The sequence below is a fragment of the Aulonocara sp. 'chitande type north' Nkhata Bay genome, linkage group LG11 (genome assembly GCF_057382095.1).
Source record: "Aulonocara sp. 'chitande type north' Nkhata Bay isolate Kocher_YH1m ecotype deep benthic linkage group LG11, A_spYH_male_GT1.1, whole genome shotgun sequence".
Classification (NCBI taxonomy): domain Eukaryota; kingdom Metazoa; phylum Chordata; class Actinopteri; order Cichliformes; family Cichlidae; genus Aulonocara; species Aulonocara sp. 'chitande type north' Nkhata Bay.
Window position 1 is genome coordinate 7630396 of NC_141354.1, and position 18371 is coordinate 7648766.

Here is an 18371-nt window from a genome sequence, read left to right on the forward strand (position 1 = left end):
TTAACGTCAGTTAATATTGTGGAGGGGGCTAAATTGTTATGGAAATAATAATGTAACGTTAGGTAATTACAGTACACCCACCTTTCCCACCATTCCTCATTTGTATTCATCTTTTAAGCAGGTGTTTTTTGTTTACATTGTTATTGCCTTCTGGTTAGCTAATGTTTACCCTGCAGGTAATAGTCACTTTTCCACCCCTGTATATATTATAGTTGTAAGCCTAGTTGTTAAAGTGCACATCATTAATGTTAATTAAGCAATATCACATGAGAGGGAATGCTGTTTTTTAATATGAGCACTGCTGTGATTCGGTCAAAGATAATCATAACATAACATTCTCATATGATATTATACTGTTACTTTGCATTCTGCTATTCAGCATTTCACTGTAATGATGACAATAAATTGAATCGAATCTAATTTGCATATCAGTTAACATCATACATATATCTCTTTGGTTTTTCATTTATATTATATCATTTCATTTTATTCCTGGAATCATCTGTTTTTATTATTAGACTCAGTGGTGTCACATACTCCTCTCTTCAGATGCACTGTTGAAGTTTCTAAATCCCACCCCTGGGCCATCTACCACATCTACCGCTGCTGCCTCCACTTCAGCAGCACAACCCACCAGTGATGCAGCATCAGCAGCACAACCCAGCCATGATGCAGCATCATCAAGCGGTCTTCCTGTTGCCTCCACCTCAGCAGCACAACCCACCAGTTTTGCAGCAGCATCAAGCGGTGTTCCTGTTGCCTTATTTATATTATATTTTTAATTTATTTTATCCAACTTGTTGACACGTTTTATTGTGTTTATGTATGTAAAATTTATTGTATTTCATATATTCATTTTTTATTTTTTGTATTCATTTATTTATTCATATATTTTTTTATCTTGTTAATTATTCTGATTGTGAATTTGCTTTCTTTAAGTAAAAAAAAAAAGGTCAAAGACAAAGCTATTCGGTTTCTTGTGAGTACATACACTGCACTGCAGATGTAGGGGGGCGCCACCTAAAATCTTGCCTAGGGCGCCAGATTGGTTAGGGCCGGGCCTGGACTTCTGTTGTGCTGTTGTTGATCCTTGAGGCATATTGTAGCACCGAATGTGTTTTAATAAAGAGCTCCTACCAGCTTGGGGTTAAATAACAAGCTCAATCTCTCTCTGTGAGCTTCTTTGTTAAGATTTCTCTGCATGCCACAATGTAAAACATTGCACAGACACGCTGTGCTAATTATATATTTTGAAAAAGAAATGTAGAGGTAGGAATTGCAATTAATATAAATAACATGACGCTAAGCATCGGCCAATGAATGTGAACTAACAACAAGGTCGCGGGTATGGCTGCGACCGTAGGAAAAAACCCTAATATGAAGGTATTTTACTGCATTTCACGGTAATGTTCTGTTCTTCTAGAATATCATTAAAGTTACGTAAATAGACTTTGACTTCACATTTTGAATGTAAAATGTTAAATCACTGTAATGTAATACAACATGATTGTCATGATTATTAAATGTATCTGTCTGTACATATGCATATTTAGATTGTTAAAATACATTCACAAATGTATCATGATCTCACAAATATCTGTCCGTTATTTGAAAGATTGAACTGTTGAATTCAAATGTAATGCTATGGAAAAGTATATAACATGATCCCTATAAGCTTGTGTTACAGCACATAAGTATTATTATCGCTGCTAGTTAGGCCGTTCGTGGCTCAAAAGTTGGCAGTTCTCCTTGTGAGCAGAAGGTTGCCGGTTCGCGCCCCGGCTCGGACACTCTCCGCCGTTGTGTCCGTGGTCAGGACTCTTCACCTACTAGTGATGGCCAAAGGGGCCGATGGTGCGATATGGCAGCCTCGTCTCTGTCCCAGGGCATGCAATCAATTATTACGTAAACCAACTGTTAATTGTATATTTCTGTACATTTACGTATTATGATTCATATTTCCACATTCATTCACCTTGTTTATAGGTAATTTCATCGTATGATCGCGTAAGTATGTTCCTAATTTAATGTCTAAAAGCACTTGGAAAAGGCAGAATCCCATGTCAAATTAGCTCAACAAACTCTATTTTCATTACTGAAAATAACCGTATTTTTATGGGACAGTTATTTTCTGTTATTTTACGGTCGTATTTTTGGCGCCCCAGCTGCCGGAATATTACCGTTGTTTTAGGATGTTTTTTTTAACAGTGCATATGTGTATTTGTACAGGTATATAATGACTTTAATATATTCCCTTTGGTTTTTTTTCTTTTCTTTTCTTTCTTTCTTTCTTTTTTGTTTGCTTTGTTATGTTTCATGCTTTTCTTGATAATGAATAAAAACTGTTTAAAGAGAGAGAAAAAAGGAAATGTCAGAGGGAACACATGACAGGAATTAACTGAACGAGTGCCAAATAAGCACTGCCTCAATTTTCCTTAAAATTAATCATAAAATTACAGGGTCCTTTTTTGTTGTTATAAATTGTAACACGTCAGTTATGTTCAAGAACATTATTAGGAAACTGGGGGCTGTGGTGTTGGGCTGATGGATGAGGATTCATTGTGACTAGAGCCTTCAATTAAAACTTCAGTTCCCTTAAAAACATTTCAAAAGGAAACTATTAAGAAACAATAGCAAAAAAAAGAAAAAAAAAGATATATTTGTGCTTATACTCCCTTCCATCATTACCTGTCCACAGCAATGGCCAGCAGGCTACACATGGATGCAACGACAGAGATGCAGATCATGGAGTCCACCATGTTGTCCATCTGCCTGATAAAGTGATCCTCCACCACCAGCTGCCTGTTGTTGAGAAGATAAATGATGATGGTCTCCCAGGCGTTGGACACACTCACCAGCATGTCTGCTACTGCCAAACTGCAAAAAACCAAAATACTTTATACAACCTTTATTCTGCAAACAGATGTTCAAATAAATGTTTCTATATGCACTTCCTTCTGTGTATTCAGGAGCTGACAGAATAGCTGCATTCGCCCTCCTGTTGCGTAAACACTTTCTTCTCACAGTCATACTGGGAAAACCAATTAATTGATTTAATGCCTGAGTACAGTCTTTCACATTCTCCGGAGGTGCAGTTGAGGCAATGCTTTGACAGTCACATGCACTCACAGCCTTTGCACAAGCAACAAAGCCAGCAAAGATGGTGGAAAAATGGATCCTATCTCCCCAGTTAAAAGTGGTCACAAAAAAAAAAAACTGCACTGCAGGCAGACAGACAGACGCTTGATGCTGTTTCCAAACACTGTTTCTAAATAATACTAATATTTTAAGAGCTTCTTAAAAATAAACAACACGTCTATGCTATTTATGTATATTTACATGTAAAATTTGATGTTTTTCCACAGCAAAAATGGTTAAAACAGTGATCCTATAACTGCTGGTGGCTGATGGTCAGAGTATATATATATAGTGTGCATAGTGTGAACAGAGGCAGGGGCGGATCTAGGCAAATTTTCTTTGGGTGGCATGGAAATCAAATGGGGTGGCAAAATCAAAGCAATTTATTTTTTACACATATGCATGTGTTACATTCTGTAATATGTATTATATACAGTTAAAATACATCAAAAGCAGTAAGTATACAGATGTTTCATATAAACACGTACTCTATAATTTTCTTTTTCTTTAGCCCACATAATTAAACATTTCAGTTACATAAAACATGTGAATTTTGATTTTATGTACTAGCCTGTATGATGAATAACTTTGTAGCCCAATAAGCATAAAATCAATAAAACTACACAACATGAGGTGATTCATTTACAAACACAAGTCTAACTAAAGTTTCACAATCTTTTTTAATTAGAAATAATCAAATTGCTTAAATTTACACAAAATGCCACAAATGAACCCATTTTTTCACAAATTTTTCATGTTTTATTTGGTTAACGCTCTGGGGTCCAGGGTATAATTGGCCATTTCGGACTATTTTTTTATTTTATTTTTGTGATTCACCTTTAAATTTATTTATTTATTTTTGCCTTGCCTTGTTCTTTTCAGCACAATCTCATCTGTCTGAATTTACAGTTATTTTTTCCTTCACTGTACTAACACAATTGAACTGAAATCACACACAAACATATGAGCCAAGTAAGGAAAAGGTTCTTTCACTGTAAAAACCACAAACATGTTTACAGCTCTCTAGATACACCACTCAGAACCTGATTAGTCCCAATTTTAACTCTGAATTGTTTGCCCTGGACTAAATTTAGAGTCAGGAAAAGTCTAGTTTTAGTTGACACATTATTTCAGAGGTGTCGCAGAGCAAGGTTAACAATCTGGCTGTTGTTAGTTTTCTAGATTTTCCACAGCTTTCCACGTTTGGACTCCATGCCTTGACTTGACAAATGATTCGTATAATGAGTAAAAGCTTCTTGGCCAGAAGAGGTGATATTTAAAACATGTAGCTTAAGATGTATTTCTATGCTTTGGTGCCATTTTGGTGTTTTGGTGTTCAAATGAGAATTCATGAAACTACAATAATATGTTCTCCAGGACATCTAGTTGAACCTTGTTGGCAAAGCAATTTGTTCAAGTGCCAAAGAAAATGACAGCCAAGTCTCACAGAAATAATAATGAGCACAAGCTCTTAACACCACGTTGAGTGGAGGTGGCATGTAATATGTTAAGATTACAGCCCACAGGAAGCAACAGGCTCTCCTCTATTGTCTTGGTTACCAAGGCAGCATATTATATCACGATAAACATCGTGGACTGACTCACCAAATACTCACAACTTACCTATAGAGAGAAGGAAAACAACACATTAAGTAGGAATGTATTTCTTTTTCCCCCCATGAATCGAATGGATTTTCAAATAAAAGATAACAAGTGTTATCGTGCAGTAACTCGCTGTACCTCAGTGTTACGCCGTGGCAGTCATTCAGAACCACATGAACAGAAGCGCTATACAGCTCGCCAGAAATTCAAAGACTTAGTTGAATGTCTGCTGTGTCTCTGCACAGCTGAAACACGTTTGCTTTTGTCTTAGTAAGAGGATTAAGTCTTTCAAATCAGAAGACAGACCCAAACAAAGTCACAAGAAATTGGTGCTGATGTGAAAACAGACATCCAAGTATTTTTCTGATTTATACAGTAGGGTCATTAAAAGTGTGACTTGATTTTGATGTGGCAGCTGCCCCAAATATGTCATGATTTTTGAGTCCACAGATCTCTATTGGTTGGAGACAAATTTAAAGAAAGAAGGTTAATCATAAGTTGTTTAAATCATCGTTACCTAATGATTAGTCTAAGGAGGCCACAAGATTATAAGATCAAAAAGCCTCTTTTGTAACTCCCTGCTACAAATGGTTTTATTTAACCATTTATAATCAGGATAAAAGATTTATGTCATTTTCAAGAGTTCACATGTTTCCTCTGGCAACACATGCTGCATGACATTTTTCTAAGTGGAAAGAATGATTAGATTTCACATTGGATTATATTGGAAATCTGCTTCTGCCAAGCTCAGGATGACCAATTATCTTCAACTGTTCTTCGGCTTTTATAAATAAACCAACTTTTCCACTTCAGGCAAAAGAAAAATATTTTTTGCACAACTGAGCTTTTTAATCAGTTACATAAAGGAGAAGGTTTGGAAATTGAAACTCATTATTTCTTTGAATTCTGGCAAAAAATCCTGTTGTGTAATCACATAGAAGCATACTCTAGACTGTCACCTTGAAGTCCCACTTCTACAAAACAAAAGTTCGCTCTACCTGAGCCTGTAAGCCATCTACAGTGGGGCAAAAAAGTATTTAGTCAGCCACCGATTGTGCAAGTTCCCCCACCTAAAATGATGACAGAGGTCAGTAATTTGCACCAGAGGTACACTTCAACTGTGAGAGACAGAATGTGAAAAAAAAATCCATGAATCCACATGGTAGGATTTGTAAAGAATTTATTCGTAAATCAGGGTGGAAAATAAGTATTTGGTCAATAACAAAAATACAACTCAATACTTTGTAACATAACCTTTGTTGGCAATAACAGAGGTCAAACGTTTACTATAGGTCTTTACCAGGTTTGCACACACAGTGGCTGGTATTTTGGCCCATTCCTCCATGCAGATCTTCTCGAGAGCAGTGATGTTTTGGGGCTGTCGCCGAGCAACACGGACTTTCAACTCCCGCCACAGATTTTCTATGGGGTTGAGGTCTGGAGACTGGCTAGGCCACTCCAGGACTTTCAAATGCTTCTTACGGAGCCACTCCTTTGTTGCCCGGGCGGTGTGTTTTGGATCATTGTCATGTTGGAAGACCCAGCCTCGTTTCATCTTCAAAGTTCTCACTGATGGAAGGAGGTTTTGGCTCAAAATCTCACGATACATGGCCCCATTCATTCTGTCCTTAACACGGATCAGTCGTCCTGTCCCCTTGGCAGAAAAACAGCCCCATAGCATGATGTCTCCACCCCCATGCTTCACAGTAGGTATGGTGTTCTTGGGATGCAACTCAGTATTCTTCTTCCTCCAAACACGACGAGTTGAGTTTATACCAAAAAGTTCTACTTTGGTTTCATCTGACCACATGACATTCTCCCAATCCTCTGCTGTATCATCCATGTGCTCTCTGGCAAACTTCAGACGGGCCTGGACATGCACTGGCTTCAGCAGCGGAACACGTCTGGCACTGCGGGATTTGATTCCCTGCCGTTGTAGTGTGTTACTGATGGTGACCTTTGTTACTTTGGTCCCAGCTCTCTGCAGGTCATTCACCAGGTCCCCCCGTGTGGTTCTGGGATCTTTGCTCACCGTTCTCATGATCATTTTGACCCCACGGGATGAGATCTTGCGTGGAGCCCCAGATCGAGGGAGATTATCAGTGGTCTTGTATGTCTTCCATTTTCTGATGATTGCTCCCACAGTTGATTTTTTCACACCAAGCTGCTTGCCTATTGTAGATTCACTCTTCCCAGTCTGGTGCAGGTCTACAATACTTTTCCTGGTGTCCTTCGAAAGCTCTTTGGTCTTGGCCATGGCGGAGTTTGGAGTCTGACTGTTTGAGGCTGTGGACAGGTGTCTTTTATACAGATGATGAGTTCAAACAGGTGCCATTCATACAGGTAACGAGTGGGGGACAGGAAAGCTTCTTACAGAAGACGTTACAGGTCTGTGAGAGCCAGAGATTTTCCTTGTTTGAGGTGACCAAATACTTATTTTCCACCCTGATTTACGAATAAATTCTTTACAAATCCTACCATGTGGATTCATGGATTTTTTTTTCACATTCTGTCTCTCACAGTTGAAGTGTACCTCTGGTGCAAATTACTGACCTCTGTCATCATTTTAAGTGGGGGAACTTGCACAATCGGTGGCTGACTAAATACTTTTTTGCCCCACTGTAAATTGCTTTTTATGGTTACTTGTATTATTTTCCTTTCTTACTTACTTGCTTGTTTGCTTGCTGGCATGCTTCCTTGTGTTCTCCTTGCTTTCAATTTAAAAGAGACCAGTAGGATAGCTCGCTTGGCATCTCCTGCCAGGCAGTTCCACAGCTGAGGGGCCTAGTAGGCAAAGGCCCGGTAACCTTTCATGACCTTTCCAGAACCTTTATTCATGAACCTTTAACAGAGCACTGCCAGAGGAACTCAGGAGCCAGACTATTCTCAATAAAAACTACTGTTAGCCAGTGAAGGGCAACAGGGAGGGATTGGTATGTTGTGGTTGCTTCTCTTTCTGTGGTTTTAAAGCTAGGCAACATCAGCTGTAGCCTCTGGAGCAGAGTAAAGTGCATTACAATATTCAATTCTATAGACGATAAAAGCATTGATGACCTTTTTAGAACAGAAAGGATTAATCTAATCCTGGATAGCTGTCTCGGTTGTACAAAGCAGGACTGAACCACTTTAATCATTTGTGTCACAAAAGATAAATCAGGATCTTTCTAAACATAATTGATAACGGTTCATGTCTATTAATTACATCAACATAGGCTACTCCGAAAGTTATCGGTTCAGTGTCTGGCAGATACCTAAAATCCATCCACACAGGGGGTTATTCACATTGCATTGAAGCTGACAGTTGTTTGCTAGGGAATATTCCAGGATCGTTGTTGTGATTTCATTATTAGTTATTATTAATAGTACTGTTATTATTTTTCCACAGTATGTCTTTAGACCCATCTTCCTCAACCCCAACTGGTGGCAACGGATGGCTGCCCCTGCATGGTTCTGTCAGAGATATAATGTATTCCTTCTCATCTGAGGCTTTCTGGGTGTTATTGTAGGGTCTTTACCTTAGAAGTTGAAGTAACTTGTTATGATTTTACACTACATAAATAAAACTGAACTGAATTGAATTGACTGAACTGCTGAATTGCTTTCCTAGGTCATCCTCAAACGTATTTGCTATCAGGTCATAGGTCAGTCAGGATGGTCTAATGAAACGTATCCTGCACTCTCACTGATAGTTGCTTCAATCACTTGCATCTAAGTTGAGAAATGTTTATCTCATTGTTTTGTTTGTTTGTTTGTTTTTGCTTTTTTGAAGTTGTTACATTTTATTGTCTTTCTGTGGTCTCTGGTCGCCGCATTCCTCCAAAATGCTTCCTGTGTGGATGCAGCGTTGTTATGGTCGTTTGAGAAGGGCTTGAAAATAACAATGTGAACTCAAATGATATGGGCCTTGAGGGGAGGCATGCATTGTTATCCAATTATAATGGTTACATTAGGGTGTATTCTAATCCTAAATGTATACATTTACACTAATATGTTGACAAGAGTGAACAAGGTTTCACTTGGGACCTATATTGCATTTTGCCCCTGGGAAAGGCTGTATTACACCAAGACAGAGAGTAAGCACTGAAGGATAGAAGCATATTTTAATAAACTGCTGCTTAACAAAATCTTTTACACATGGTAAGCTCACTTTATTAAAACAGTTTTGGGTGGTCCTCGTACATTATTATGTTATTTTCCCCTTTGTCTTAAACCACTGAGGAGTTTACCTGCAGACAAAGAAGTACATGGGGGAATGTAGGTTCTTGTTCTTCACTATGGCTGTGATGACTAAAATGTTCTCCAGCAGTGAGATGATACCCAGGATCAGAAAGACCTTAGGAGAGGAGATCAAAATACAGACCAGTGAAGAGACAGTCGGGGTAGTGGTAGCCAAGAAGAAATCACGAGATAAATAAATGAATCCAAAGTGCTACAGACCTCGATAGCGATGTGGACCTGCTCGCATGCTGCAGGTTTGGAGGTGCTAGCCTTCTCTGATAGTGGAGGGATCAGGGTGTAGTTTTGATGATAATAGGAGTAGCCCCAGGTAGAGTTACCCAGCAGCACCTCCTCTTGGTAGGAGGATTCATCAGACACATTCATCTCTGCTGTGGGTCGGGTCTGGATCATCGCAACTCTTACCTGGAGGCCATTTTTCAAGCAGGCTGAAAGAAGAAACAAGAAGAAGAACGTGAGACTGTGTCATGCTTTCACGTAAGCTTTGTAATATTGAGATCATGCTTAATATTATGCCAGCTTCAATTACACATGCTGCAAACAAACATGATTCACCCCAAGCACCTTGTTTATTTAACAACATACAAATAGTATTCGGTTCCTTGCAAATGTAACTCCTGTGTGTGGTCCTAGTTTGGCCTCCATTAACATCCTTTTCTAATGCTTGGTGCTGATCAGATAATAAAAAGTGGTTTTAGTACTGCCTGCTTCAGCAAAAAAATGGTGCTAGGAAAGTTCCATAAAACCTGGGGGTCAAAGTGGACTGTGATCTAAAGTTTGATAATCAAATTAAGGCCGTGGTAAAATCTAGCTTCTTTCACCTCAGGCAGCTGGCAAAAATAAAGCCAATTCTTTCACGGCAGCACTTTGAGACAGTGATCCACGCCTTTGTTAGCACTCGGCTGGATTACTGTAATGCACTTTATATAGGGGTCAGTGCATTATATATTAGTCATCTACAGAGGGTGCAAAATGCCGCAGCTCATCTTTTAACTGGCACTCGAAAGTTTGAGCACATTTCCCCTGTTTTAGCTTCACTTCACTGGCTGCCCATTTCTTTTAGGATTCATTTTAAAATTATTTTATTTACTTTTAAAGCTCTCCATGGCCTAGCTCCATCTTATCTCTCTGAGCTGCTACAGCCTTATACACCCACCCGCTCTCTCAGGTCAGCTGATCAGCTGCTCCTGAAGATACCCAGGACTGGGCGTAAACTTAGAGGAGATCGTGCTTTTGCTGTAGCAGCTCCCAAACGGTGGAACGAGCTTCCTTTAGAGATTAGACAGGCCACTTCTTTATCTGTTTTTAAGTCACTCTTGAAAACCCACCTCTTTACCTTGGCCTTTGACACCACGTGAGATGTTGGTTTTTTATTTTTATTTTAGTTGTTTTTTGGTGATTCGATGCTGTTTTATCTTGTTTTTGCTTTAACATAGGGCTGTTTTAATTTTATGTCTTATGTGTTTTATTTATTTAATTTGCTGTTTTTTGTTATTCTATTGTTTTAACTTATTTTCTGTACAGCACTTTGTTCCTGTGCTGGGTATTTTAAAGTGCTTTATAAATAAAATTGGATTGGATTGGATTGGAAACCAAGACAGCAACCACTCTGAGTAAGTGTTTACATTTTGTATTGCACTGCAAATAGAAGTACATTAAACACAAACTAAAACCAGATGACTGCTTTAGGCTTGATTTATCCTGCATGTCTTTTATCCTGTTTTCCTTCTCTCACCCCAACCGGTCGCAGCAGATGGCCCCGCCCCTCCCTGAGCCTGGTTCTGCCGGAGGTTTCTTCCTGTTAAAAGGGAGTTTTTCCTTCCCACTGTTGCCAAAGTGCTTGTTCATAGGGGGTCATATGATTGTTGGGTTTTTCTCTGTATCTATGAAGCGCCTTGAGGCGACTTTTGTTGTGATTTGGCGCTATATAAATAAAATTGAATTGAATTGAATTGAATTTAGTTTTGATTTGGAGAACAGGAAGCAGCCTCACATATATAAAAAAAAAGAAAAAAAGAAACCCTCACTTAATTTGTGTAATCTGACATGTCGTAGCTTTACAGGTTATGTGGTGGACTGATTCTTGGCCGGGTCTTGTGTGTTAAACTGGTAAACTGACAAGATACAGCGAGTGCACAATAATCTGCTACTTTGCTAGCTACTGGTTTGCAGATTTTCCTGCCTTTGGGTAAAACTGGGCAAGCTAGTGGTTTCACTGTGTTCCTATCCTTTATGCTAAGGTAACCCATCCCTGCTAATAACGTCGTACTTTATTTAATTTACAAACATTTTCACAAGACAAATTGAACACATTTAACACAGAGACAAGCAATGTGTAAAATATTGCAATCCTTTTCAAGCCAGTTTACAATAATGCCACGCTGAAAGCAGCAGATACATGTGAGTGTAGGTGAACGTAGTCATTGGCTGCTCTGTATTAAGTTGGATGTGTTATATGATAAGCTGGCTGCTGACATTTTGAAGGAAAATCACTTAATTACAATGACGTAAAACAGCCACAATCACTAAAGGATGGCTTTGAAAATAGTTCCTGACTTTCATCAGTGAGCTAAAATTTATTTACAACAAATTTCATTGCCATTTGTTTTGAACGTTTCTCTTTCCTAATAAATTAAACTGGTGCAGTGACCTGACATCACACTCTCAAGTTAGAGGGCACATAAGAAAGCTTCACTGTTAAGAGTCACTAATATAACGAATCAGATGAAAAAAAACAAAATGTTAAATCCTTCATGCAGCTAAGTGATTCCTCTGTTTCTTAACATATGACCTCATAACTGGACCCTGCGGTTATGTCAAATGATGTGCTTTTGGTTACTTATAAATTTGCACACATTGTTAGTACGTCTAAATACCGAATGGGAACTGAGGAAAGCACCGATATCAAAATAAAACTGTTCAAGTGAAGTGAAGCGGTAAACTAAATTCAGCATTACGTCCACTCTGTCTCATTTCAGCAGAATGCCATTATCTAAATCCTATTCCAAAGTGGCGCAATGAGCTTAGCAGGTACAGCAATTAACCACTACTGCAGCGCTAAATGAAAAAGCTACACTGAGAATCATTAAGACATTTTAATTATATCCATGTACTTTATCTGCAGGGAAAAAATAATTAATTATGTCAGCACAATTCAGTTTTTCCAGCACCAATTAACACAACGGTTATCTTAAGCAATTCAAATATAAGACACAGCCATTTAAAATCAAAAGTATAATTTATGCTCACACATTACATTTAACCTTTTGAAGTGCTTACATCACTTAAATCCACAACAACTAGAGCAACTTTAGATATATTGGCAGGTGAAGTCATTACCATCAATCATCTTGTTGTAATGCACTTCCTGGCTGGGTTCTCATGTGGATGTCACATTGACACACACTGACCACCTGTCTGTAAAATTGTTACAGATAGATGGATGGATGGATGGCATTACCTTGGCCTCCAGTAACGCTGTGAGGAACCTTGGAGTCATTTTTGACCAGGACATGTCCTTCAACGCACATATTAAACAAATATGTAAGACTGCTTTCTTCCATTTGCGCAACATCTCTAAAGTTAGAAATATCCTGTCTCAGAGTGACGCTGAAAAACTAGTTCATGCATTTATTACTTCCAGGCTGGACGACTGTAATTCATTATTATCAGGATGTCCAAAAAACTCCCTGAAAAGCCTTCAACTAATCCAAAATGCTGCAGCAAGAGTCCTGACAGGGACTAGAAAGAGAGAGCATATTTCTCCTGTTTTGGCTTCCCTTCATTGGCTTCCTGTTAAATCCAGAATTGAATTCAAAATCCTGCTCCTCACATACAAGGTCTTAAATAATCAGGCCCCATCTTATCTTAATGACCTTATAGTACCATATCACCCTATTAGAGCACTTCGCTCTCGCTCTGCAGGCCTACTTGTTGTTCCTAGAGTATTTAAAAGTAGAATGGGAGGCAGAGCCTTCAGTTTTCAGGCCCCTCTTCTGTGGAACCAGCATCCAGTTTGGATTCAGGAGACAGACACTATCTCTACTTTCAAGATTAGGCTTAAAACTTTCCTTTGTGCTAAAGCATATAGTTAGGGCTGGACCAGGTGATCCTGAATCCTCCCTTAGTTATGCTGCAATAGACGTAGGCTGCCGGGGATTCCCATGATGCATTGAGTTTTTCCTTTCCAGTCACCTTTCTCACTCACTATGTATTAACAGACCTCTCTGCATTGAATCATATCTGTTATTAACCTCTGTTTTTCTTCCACAGCATGTCTTTTATCCTGTCTTCCTTCTCTCACCCCAACCGGTCGCAGCAGATGGCCGCCCCTCCCTGAGCCTGGTTCTGCCGGAGGTTTCTTCCTGTTAAAAGGGAGTTTTTCCTTTCCACTGTCGCCAAAGTGCTTGCTCATAGGGGGTCATATGATTGTTGGGTTTTTCTCTGTATCTACGAAGCGCCTTGAGGCGACTTTTGTTGTGATTTGGCGCTATATAAATAAAATTGAATTGAATTGAATAGAGCAACCTTCACCCAGCAGGCAGCAGACCTACCCAGCAGGAATATGGTGCAGTGCAGAAGTCCTGAGCCACCTCTCATTTCACATGCAAACGTATGTGGCGTTATATAAGGCAAAAACAGAGTTTGCACACTTTTGACAAGCATCAAAGTCAATATTTGGCATGACTTCCTCAATTCCCCAACATAGGGTGAACTCTTAGGCAAACTTTCATGTTGTTTCTAGGATTTTTAGGATCCCCAACACCACCGGCTGAAACCCCAAACCATCACAGAGCCTCCACCATGTTTTAAAGATGTCTGTAGACACTCGCGCCTCTCTCTTGAAGTCCTCTCCTTCCTTACAGACAAAATTCCACTGAGACCCTTTCTGATGAGTCTTAGACAAACAGATCCTGTGTCAGATACAGTTTATCTACTGCAGATAGTCACTTTGTCCTTTTTCCTCCACATTTACAGTTTTCTCTGTTTTTGTTAAGTACACACTGTTGTTTTCCGATTTTTGGGAATCATATTGTTGGTGCAAAACTACTCTGGACTTGACTGGACTAAAAATAAGTGAAAAAGAAGCCAATGCTCAAAGAAAGACCTTCATAAAACCTGTTGCTCAAATCTGAGAATTATGAGAAAATCTATTCAGGGACAGAGGACCACAGAAAGATCAAGCTGTTGACCCTGGCCTGCAGTCTAATTGGGCTGCCAAAAGATGTGCTGGAATAATACTGATCCATGGACCTCCAATCTCCCTGTCATATGGATATGCTGCCAACAAGTGCTGCCAGAAACCACAAAGGTCCTGTGACCTGTACCCTTGTGGCTCAAAGCTGTTTGGCAACATAAAATGGATCTAAACAATATGAGGCAGGTGGCTATGTATTTGAATATTTTCTATGATGTGTGTCTTCTCACACTGGTTTAAGGATTTGGCACATATAAATACTTTTAAATATCTCTCACAACATTTACCAGATATATGGAAACTGATGACTCTTTAACCAGCTTTGACTATTTCTGTTTCTAATGCTCAAAGAATGAAGATTAATTATTTCAGCTCGCAAAGGAGATGAAAGTGTTTTCTGAAAACTAGAAACTGATGCTTTGCAAAAAAATCAATAAAAAAATCATTAGCAAGCTCGTGAAAGATCCGTTGTCTATTTGCTGGCTCTTATGAAAAACTGAAATTTTATTTCAAATATTTTTCTGTTTGAGACAGAGCTAGACATGAACACAGAGCACAGCAGAGAATTCAATCACATTTGTGCTTGGATTACTAAACAGTCCTCAGGTACAGCCCCTGGGCACAGGGCCAGGCCTCAAAGGAGTCAGAGGGCTGCTTAAATACAGAGTCTTTTTAAAAAAGACACTTTTTTAGGTACACCTTGCTTGTACCGGTTTGGAAGCCTTTTGCATATCAGAACTGTGTTAATTATGCATAAATTGAACAAGGGTTATGCAGCTGCTGCACATCCTTGAAGCAAATCTCCCAATTCACAACATCCCAAAGGTGCTCTGTTGCATCTGGTGACTGTGGAGTTTGAGTAATGTGAACTCACTGTCATCTTCAAGAAAACAGTTTGAGGTGATTTAAGCTCTGTGACATGGTGCATCATCCTGCTGGAAACAGCCTTCAGAAGATGGGTACAACAGTCAGGTGGGCTGTGGCATTTAAACGATGCTTAGTGCGTACTGAGGGGCCCAAAGTATGCCAACAATCACCACCAGCAGCAGCCTGAACCACTGATATGAGACAGAATGGATCCATTCTTCAAGTTGTTTATGCCAGATTCTGACTCTAGCATCTAAATGTCACAGTAGAAATCGAGATTCATCAAACCAGGCAACATTTTTCCAATCTTCCGTTCCAATTTTGTTGGGCCCATATGAATTGTACCCTCAGTTTCCTGTTCTTAGCTAATAGGAGTGCTAACAGTCAGCTACTGGCACCAATATGCTTCCTGGTTTGGCATGTTGTCCGTTATGTGATGCTCTTCTTCATACCATGGTTGTAAGAAGTGCGTATTTGAGTTACTGTTTCTTTCCTGTCAGCTCAGTTTGTAAATTCCTTTTGAGAATTGCCATTCACTGTGAACCCTAGAGATGGATGTCCAGGAAAATCTCAGCAGGTACCTGCAACCATGGCACATTTAATTTCACAGTAAATCTTTATTCTGATGCTCATTTTGAACTTCAGCAGTTCATCTTGAAGATATATACAGTTGCTCCGATGTGGTTTTGGTTTTATGTTTGAATTAACAAACAGTTCAATACGTGTACCTAACAAATAGTTGGTGAATCTTTTAATGGCAACCTGAAAAATAAGGCAAAGACAGAAGTGTCAAAATCTGCAGTTCCTTGATTGGCCATTGGAGGCGGGCTCTAAATCCAAATGTCTAAAAAGGATCACAGTGTTCGAGGTTTGATTTAAAAACACATTCATTCAAGGCTTAAAATTAGGCATGCTGCTGCTTTGACTCATGTTGGGAAAACATGTGACCTGCTGGGCCTTACCTAGACTAACTCAAATCACTGAAATGAAGCGCTGCATCGTAATTGTGGTGCAGTGCTGATGACTTTTGTAGAATCTTAATGAATTATCTGATTAATGATATGGCTTGCTCTCAGTTATTTCATTAGTCTGCAACTAGCACTAGTTAGCAGTAATATATGAACTTTAACCAAACAGCTTAACAAGAAAGACACTGGAGACAAAGTCATGTACTCTGTACTTTCAGAATACACATATAAACATGCTCCAGATAGCAGTCACGCCTGCTGCTGCAACCTGACAGGGGAAAACGAGGAGAATGGGCTGACCGAATAACGTCAGGACTTGCAGTTCAGTTTTTCAAGCAGTAATTCAAACGACAGCTATCTTAAGCTGATTATTGATGAGATGCAATCGCTGTGATGGAAAAATATAATTTATGTTGGAATTATTTAGAAAATGTCACAATAATCAATAAACTATCAGCCACAATGGGTTGACTGCAGAACACAAAGATAAAACTGACCTCAGTACCACAAAGCTTCTTTCAGGCATGACCCAAGTGAGTTTCATAAAATGTAAACATGTGTACAATATCCCACCTGTAACTTCTACAACTACAAAAACCTCAACGAAATACTTGAGAAAACTGCCTCAGCTCTCGATGACAGGTGTTTGAGATTCTGTTGATTATCTGCGTCACATCATTTCAGTAGTATTTTGTGTTGCAGCCGTGCTTGTTATGTTGAATTCAGATCTCAACATCGAAGCTCCCGGGAATCATTGCCATGTTCATAAAATCAAGACTTTGCCATGTGACATTTTCTATTTCATGGGGGAAAGAATTAAAAGAAGAAAATAAATGCGGCCATAAGTGAATATGTATGTGTCGGAAACAAGACTCATGGGCTATGGTTGTTAAAGTGTTATTAAGGAGCCCAGTGAAACATTTCAGATATCTTTAGTCTTTAGTACATCAACAGCAGTGGCCAGCATGAGTGAGACTTGATACTATGTTCTTTTGTTGTCAGCCCAGCTTCTGAAAAAGGAAGCTAATATGAAAATGTCAAAAACTCCATGTCCACTAGTACACACTTCTGGTGGTCTCCAAAAGTGAGCAGTCTCTACAGCCCCCCATGTTAAGGTCATAGCGTGACGTGGCCTACCTCATGCTTCGACTTCTTAGCAGCAGCCTAGAAACCTAAATGATTTGAGGAGAGGAAGAGAAGAGGAAGAGAAACATCTGACTAAAGTACTAAGTCGTGTTTTGCTGAGTACTGTGTTTTTTCCCAGATGTTTGGTTGATATTACGTCTCTCTATTAAAATGAGACTACCATGTTCAGTGCTTTGCTGATCTCATGTCGTGTCCCAGTCTTGGAAAGATCCACTGCTCCATCCAGAACCAAAAGGGCACATTTGATCAAATCTGGGGTCTTTTTCTGATAAACTTCTCTAACTTTTAATTTAAGGATGACTAACTGTGCTTATTCCACAGCACTCCGATGTGTGTCTGTGTTAATGAGAATGTGAAGCTCAGTGGTGTCGAAGCTAACTTCTGTGTGGTTTGTAAGGAAAGGGCTTGTTAGTATCAGTCGCCCCTCCTGGGTTGTTGTTTGTTGTTTGTTTGTTTTCTTTTTTCTTTACATATGTTCTAACATGAGAAGTTCTGTTTTGTATTCAATGTAACAAGTTTTTTGTTTCCCTTTTCTTTTCTTTTTTTTCATAAACTGCATCCACAATCGCTCAATAAAAATATTTTGAGTAAAATGAGACTACCATGAACACTGAGACACTGTTGATTTCTTTCTAAGAGAATAAACTTACAAATTCAGCTGGGAATCAAATAAAAAAAATGTTTTATGTAAAAAAAAAAAAAAATCCTTCACTGTATGAATGTTGCATGTTTATAGATGTTTATAGTTTTCTTTTACAAGAACTGGTATTTTTTATTTTTAAATCTGATTCACACAACAAATTTAACCTGCTGCCTGTTTTATAAAGTGTCATTTTGAATGAAATCAATGACTGGAACCTATCGCCCTGTACTCTTTTTATTGTTAGAGGCAAGTTTTAGATCATTGTACATAATTTCCTTCAGGAATTCTCATTCTGATTTTAGTTTGGACTCGCTATAGGATGAGGCATCACCTCCATCATACAGAAATGCAGGTGCAGGTGTTATGACTGCGTGCAAGGCCTCAGTACATCACTCCCCTGCAGTGATATTTTTAGATCACTTCATTTTCACATGGCTTCAGTGAGGTTGCTTTTTTAAATTCTCTTTCATAAAAGCAGAAAACAAAAACAAATAATCCTGTTTCCTGAATGTCTTCTCCTAGAAGTCGCATCACATTAGCAGAGGCATAGGAGAGGCCTCTCAGTATTTCATGA

At 39.0% G+C, this 18371-nt stretch overlaps 1 protein-coding gene across 1 annotated transcript in view; it reads right to left on the reverse strand.

Moving 5' to 3' along the window:
• Positions 1-18371, reverse strand: part of LOC147318416 (melanocortin receptor 5-like) — a 32103-nt gene that overhangs the window by 6912 nt on the left and 6820 nt on the right. Inside the window, exons 2-4 of the mRNA XM_086310344.1 lie at positions 9178-9404; positions 8967-9073; positions 2689-2877 (exon numbers count right to left, since the gene is read on the reverse strand). Of these exons, the coding sequence (XP_086166470.1) occupies positions 2689-2877; positions 8967-9073; positions 9178-9369 (488 nt within the window). The 5' untranslated portion in view covers positions 9370-9404. The remainder of the gene's footprint in view (positions 1-2688; positions 2878-8966; positions 9074-9177; positions 9405-18371) is intronic.